Source organism: Mus pahari, chromosome 10, assembly GCF_900095145.1.
Source record: "Mus pahari chromosome 10, PAHARI_EIJ_v1.1, whole genome shotgun sequence".
NCBI lineage: Eukaryota > Metazoa > Chordata > Mammalia > Rodentia > Muridae > Mus > Mus pahari.
This window is the reverse complement of record NC_034599.1, coordinates 116363468-116370318: the sequence shown is the minus strand read 5'-3', so window position 1 is coordinate 116370318 and position 6851 is coordinate 116363468. Positions and strand designations below refer to the sequence as shown.

Sequence of the window (6851 nt, the reverse complement as noted above, 5' to 3'; positions counted from 1 at the left end):
ACACACACACACACACACACACACACACACACACACACACACACAGCTGAGAGCTGCTTACATTTTGATCCACAGGCACAAGGCATAGAGAGAGCTAAACTGAGGTTTGGTGTTTGGGTAAAATATTCTGTGGAATGTTAACATCATTTGATGTATTTTAACATTTAATTATGATGTTATTGAAATCATCTATTAATGGTTTGATGTTAATCTGTGTCTTTAATTTTAGTGTAATTTTTTATGAAATTCATTCAACAGAGTTTGGTGCATACATATTTGAGATAATAATGCCTTCTTAATTGTTTCCTTAATTAGAAGGAAGTGTACTTCCTTGTCTCCTGACTAGTACTAGTTTGAAGTCTATCTGTCAGACATTGAGCTAGCAGTGGTTGCTTGTTTCCTTATCCCATTTGATTGGCGTGTCTCTCCCAACTCTCTCCCTGCCCCTTTTATTATTATGTTCATTTTGAGAAGAGTCTCATAGTCCAGGCTGGTCTTGTACTGATGATCCTTCTGCCTTCCTCCTTCAAGGGGTGGGAATACAGGCGTTCACTAACCTAGCCAGCTATAGTTTCTCTTAAATGTTTATACCTCGCTTCCTTTTCTTCCTTGCACTAAGACTCCGACAACGATGAAGGTGGAATTTGATAGTGGGCCTATTTGTCTCATTTTTATATTTAAATACATTCTTAGATTTTTCTAGAGGATACTCTTCAAGAAGAGGGGCTAGGAAAGGCCTGTGGCTCTGGTTGCCAAAACAAACCAAACACAATGTACCTTTATCTAATCTAGGCCTAAGTGATGTTGTGTTTTCTGATCTATGAATGATGTTTCTTATAACTTTGGAAAACTCAAACCTGTTATCTCTGGTTCATAAAATGTAGGAGCTAGCTCTTTGAAGGCTTTGAGGGAAGGGGGCCCATATTTGCCATATATGTTGTAGTGAGAACAAAGGGTGTGGTTAAAATGAAGATTAAGGGTTAAGACGACAAATTCTGGAACACTAAGGTGAATAGGAGAGTTTATGGATGAGATAACTAAGTTAGACAATAAAAAAGGGGCGGGGTTCTTGGTCAGAGACAGCAGGTAGGCTGCCCCCACCAAAGTCCTCAAGGAACATAGGTAAAGAAGTATTGTTCTTTCATATATCTTCTAATGAAGCTAATTATAACTAAATTACAAGCACAGATGGCTTCTCATAAGATTCCATCTAGACCGTTGTCATAGTTAACTCTCTGCCATGGTAAAGCTACAAGTTTATGTGTAGATGTGAGAACACAGTTGGGTCTAGTTAACAGCACTTGACATATCTGCAAAATCAGAAGGTAGACAACACAAGCTTAATAGCAGAAAGTCATGGTCAGTAACAAAACTAGAGCCAGAGATGGGCATACACATACATGTGGAGGCCCATGATAACCCAGATAATTAGCTAATATCAACAGATAGTCTTTATTCACCTGCCATTTATTAAATATATATATGTATGTATATGTATGTGTGTGTATATATACATACATACCGTAGCTGTCTTCAGACACACCAGAAGAGGGTGTCAGATCTCATTATGGATGGTTGTGAGCCATCATGTGGTTGCTGGGATTTGAACTCGGGACCTTTGAAAGGGCAGTCAGTGCTCTTAACCACGAGCAATCTCTCCAGCACAAAATACTTCTTAATAAAGGCTGTACTTTTAATTATCATTTGCAAGAGACAATGAACTGAGAGCCACTACCTCAGGCTAATCTAGTGATTCTGAGTGTCCAGCATATTAGGACCTGGGTAAATTCTAATTGAGTATAAAAGATAGCCCCACCCCCAAAAAAACTCTGTAGCAATAGTAGTAAGGATAGATTTTATTACTTTAAAGTTGTATGCATCCTCATAATCAACACCACTGGTATGCCTATATTCTTAATCAAGTTACCATAACAAAATGTTGGAGATTGGGTGGCTAAACCAACCGATATTTCTTTCTCATATTTCTAGAGACTGGTTTCTGGTGTAAGTTTGCTTCTAGGATCAGTGATATTACTGTGTTAATCTTACTGGACTGGGATTCCACCCTTGAAGACTTACCTAACTTTAGTGATTCCCCCTAAAGGTATATCCTGAATGTAGTCGCTTTGAGGGTAGAAGTTTCAACATTACAGATTCAGTCCATAGCACCTCTCAGTCTGACAAACATATGCATTTGAAGAGAGGATGTCCTAGGTGTTTGTCATTTTTGTTCATGATGATTCACCTTCTTGCAGCTTTGTAAACTTTTAGTGAATTCATGACTTAATACTCTAGCATCCTATGGTTAGTCTAAACCCACCCACTCAGGACCCTTTACTGGTGTCAAAAGACATTTGACTTTAAGCAGAAGTAGTAGGATCAGCTTCCTTCCACAGCAGGTAACAAACAGGAATGTAGCCACCAAGCAGCCCTGCCAGATCACACCAACACACAGGGCCCATCACACTTCCTCAGTTCTGGCACTGGAAACAAAGACTCAAATATGATTTTGTAATATTTTATCTAAAACCTAAGAGAGATAGGAAGGGGGGAATGCAGAGTTCATCGTGTGTGTGTGTGTGTGTGTGTGTGTGTGTGTGTGTGTGTGTGTGTGTTTTGGCCAGCTTTTGAGCCAGTACAGTTGATTCTCAGGACCTTGGAGCTGGCCACACAATGAACCTGTTTCCTTTACTTCAGCCCAGGTCCTGACACAGAATTTGTTAATAAGACTATCATTTTACCCCTCTCAGGCTGTCCAGGGCACAGGCCTGGCCTTCATCGTCTATACCGAGGCCATTAAAAACATGGATGTGTCCCAGCTCTGGTCAGTGCTCTACTTCTTCATGATGCTAACACTGGGTATGGGAAGCATGGTGGGGACAGGAACAGCCATCCTCACCCCTCTGACTGACAGCAAGGTCATCTCCAGCTACCTACCCAAGGAGGCCATTTCAGGTCAGGACACACTGCTGAGGAGGGAGGGTATGGGTGGGCAGGGAAATGTAAGGCAATCAGTAGAATGGTTTCCTCAAGAGCCTTGTGCTTCTAAGCCAACTCCAGAAGCAGGCTCAAGGAATCTAACTGTGTTCCTGTACTGTGTCCTACTGAGCCCTGGAGATGGACTAGAAACACACCACATCCCAGGGAAGTGAGGTGGTTGGTCAGCCCACCCTTGGGCAAAGGCTAACTCCCCAGCCTGCACTCAGGTCTCCAGGCTTTGAGAGCCTCCATCTGTTTTTGTTTTAATTGAAGGATAACAGTCATCAACTGTCCATTTCCTAAGGTGAGTATCTCCTGTTCCCAGGCCAGGAGCTCCTTCCACATACTCTCCAGGCAACAAACCCCCAATCAGATCACCCTGTTCTGACTTCTAATGCTACTTGTGTTTGCCTCTGCTCTTGAAAGGTCATTTACAAAGATATTGTAGGCCTGCTGTCAACACTCAAAACCTGTCAGTGAGCTGCACTGTGCAATTGTCAATCCCTGATCCTGTCTGATAAATCATTCATTGTGAGAGCACATACCACTTCTTCATGCATTTTGACTGTGAGGTTGTCAGTAAAGCCTTTCCCATGATGGCTACCCATTACCTTCACTCTCATGTTAACCATCCAGGGTCATGAGAATTCTGTGGCCAGACACTTCTGCCTCTGATGATTCTGTAACTCCATATCCAAGATGGGTAAAACAAATCTCCATCCAATCTTCATGTTCTGACTACTCACTGAAAGCCACACTCTCTTTACTCAGACCCTCCTAGCACTTGGCATCCTTCCTGGGACTGGGTCTCTGCAGCCCAGTTGTATATTCTGTCCCCAATTCCTTTTTCTATGGGCTAACATGCCCTACAGAGCAGCTCCTATAGCTCATGTGGGTGAACCTACCCTTTAAAGTGCACCTAGGTACCTGTGGCTCCTGCTGGCATATAATGTAAGGTGAGAGTAGGGAGACTCAGAGAGATGAGCAGTGATCTTGTCTTCCAGGTCTGGTATGCCTCATCAACTGTGCTGTTGGCATGGTGTTCACCATGGAGGCTGGGAACTACTGGTTTGACCTATTCAATGACTATACAGCCACCCTGTCTCTGCTGCTCATTGTGCTGGTGGAGACCATAGCTGTGTGCTATGTGTATGGGCTAAAGAGGTAAGGAGACACCAGACCCTGCCTTCTGCATGGGGTAGCTAAGCTGCGGGGCCACACTCATAAAAAAATCATCCTTCCTCAATAGGCATGTTCCTTCTAGATGCCTCTTTGCCTTTAGATCCTCATTCGCCTCTTGCTTCCTCAGCCCACATCCAACAGCCTCTTTCTATTTCCTGTTTTACACTTTTTATCATAGCATGCTTTCTGGTCAGGGACTCAGCCTCCAGGCTGAGATACTTTGATCATTGGGGATTTTCAAGAACCTTGTCCAATACTGGGCTGTTTTTAGTCTCCCAAGTGATGGAGTATGCATCGGGGCCAAAACTGTCACCTAGAGCTTTCAAACTGGTGGCCAATGAAATGAAGATTACAGGACCTCCTTCATTAGATGTCTGGCTAAAATCTGGAAGAAAGTGTAATAATTGATATTTCTAGCACTTTCCTTGGTCTTCAGGGACCACATGCTGAGAACCACTAGTCTAGGACCTTGTTCTTTTAGTCATCCTGAGAGGGGAAGAGAGAGCCCTTCAGAACCTCCTCTCTACTGCTCCACTCTTCTTGCTCTTCCAAGCACAAAGTGCCTGTTCTGAGGCCATCTCTAGGAGCAGGAGAGAATGCTTGGACCCATCACTAATGGACAGAGTGAGTGGGTGGGCAGAGAGGCAATGTCACCATAGCCCTGTGGACTGAGAGGACTGCCATCCCCGTCCACCATGCACCCTGACCTCATCTTCTCTAGGAATTACCCTCAGGTCCACACCAGGAGCCTTCCTCTGAAGGCAAACACTGGGGAGATGCCCCATGATCCCTTCCTTCTTGGTCATTCTCCCCTCAGGCATCCTCAGTCCTTTTCCCATGACATCAACACCTCCCCCAGGAGGAATCAGAAGGGTTCAGGGTCACACTCAAAGACCACTGGTAACCAGAATAGCATCTTCCTAAGTGCAGAGGGCATGGATCGGGAGCCCCTCCCTCCAGGCTCTCTTCCTGTGGTCCAAACAGATTTGAAAGTGACCTTCGGGCCATGACTGGCCGCACCCTCAACTGGTACTGGAAGATCATGTGGGCGTTTGTGAGTCCACTGCTCATCGTCGGACTCTTTATCTTCTACCTGAGTGACTACATCCTCACGGGAACGCTGCAGTACCAAGCCTGGGATGCTACTCAGGTATGTGATGTCCCTGCAGGGCTGAGGAACAGAGCAGAGGAGCCAACAGTGTCACTTCAGAACACAGCCCTTCAGTTTCTGACACAAGGAACCATTGCTGTGCTGTGGGGAGGTTACAGGTGACAGATAGCATGGGAGCTTCATCAACATGTAACAGATGCTCAATCTCGTACAGCAGAACTGGGCTCTGAGTTTTTAACTACAATGTGTGAAGACCGTACAAGTCACCTCCACACCATCCCAGTGGAACTTCCCCTAGACAATGAGGACATCCCTGTATGAGTAATGATTCTTCCTGTGTAAGAACTCCACCTAAGAGCTTTACATGTGGAAATAGTGCTCTCTATGGGTAAAAGCGAAAAGATGGGAGTGGTTTTTGTGTATTCTTGCTGTAAAATTAATGTAGGGGGGTAAGGTGTGTGTGTGTGTGTGTGTGTGCGTGTGTGCGTGTGTGTGTGTGTGTGTGCGCGCGCGCGGCTGACCAACAGGACCATTCCTTCCCATGTTACTTTTATTACTGCACTGACCAAAATCCTGACATAATAAATGCAGAGAGAAAAACTTAGGTCATAGTTTCAGAGAGGTCAGTCCATAATATCTTGGTTGGGCAGAGTGTCGTGCCAACAAGAGTATGAAGCAGCCTTTTTCTTCACTTCCTGATAGAAAACAGGGGAAGCCTCCAGAGACCAGATAACCCAAGAATCAGTCCCCAATAACATGCTTCCCCAGACAGATCTTACTTCCTATCATTTCCAGAACCTTCCAAAGTAGAGGCTACCAGCTGGAGAAGAAAGCACCTGAGTCTAGAGGGAAACATTTCATATTCAAACCTAAATACCAACTCACACCATTTCTCTCCCCGTTTTGGAATAGAGGCTGGAGTTGTCTTAGACTAGTGAAGGTTTCTCCTGTCTTCTTTTGCAGGGCCATGTGGTGATTAAGGATTACCCTACATATGCACTAGCTGTCATTGGGCTTCTGGTAGCCTCCTCTACCATGTGCATCCCTCTGGTAGCCCTGGGGACTTTTGTCACACGCCACTTCAAGAGCAGAGAACAGTTTCTTGCAGCCTGAGCACTGGAGGTCCCACAGACTTCCTGTCAGTCACTCACTGTTTCACAGCTACTCCCTATATATTCAGCAGTGGAAGTTCTACAGCTGCTTTTTAAAGCCACAAGCATTTTCTGCTTCCTGTATCTGTAAAGAAAATTTAATTCTCTGTATTAAATTGTAGGCTGACAGAAACCTAATTCTAACCATAAATACTTAGGCATTTACTCTTTTGTTTTTGTTTTCTTTTTCTTTTTTTTTATTTTTTAATTAGATATTTTCTTTATTTATATTTCAAATGCTATCCCGAAAGTTCCCTATACTCTCCCCCGACCCTTGCTCCCCTACCCACCCACTCCCACTACTTGGCCCAGGCCTTCCCTTGTGCTGGGTCATATAAAATTTGCAAGTCCAAGGGGCCTCTATTCCCAGTGATGGCCGATTAGGCCATCTTCTGCTACACATGCAGCTAGAGACACCAGCTCAGGGG

At 44.5% G+C, this 6851-nt stretch overlaps 1 protein-coding gene across 5 annotated transcripts in view; it reads left to right on the top strand.

Annotated features, from left to right (window-relative positions):
• The window catches only part of LOC110328001 (sodium- and chloride-dependent transporter XTRP3B), a 37959-nt gene that overhangs the window by 15310 nt on the left and 15798 nt on the right, over positions 1–6851 (top strand). For 2 of the 5 annotated variants that reach the window (XM_029542767.1, XM_029542766.1), the window contains 3 exons: positions 2751–2955; positions 3984–4143; positions 5146–5311. In XM_029542767.1, the coding sequence (XP_029398627.1) occupies positions 2751–2955; positions 3984–4143; positions 5146–5311 (531 nt within the window). Of the gene's footprint in view, positions 1–2750; positions 2956–3983; positions 4144–5145; positions 5312–5489; positions 5755–6235; positions 6579–6851 lie in introns of those variants that run through there. The other 3 variants (XM_029542768.1, XM_021207335.1, XM_029542769.1) reach the window with 3 other exon arrangements.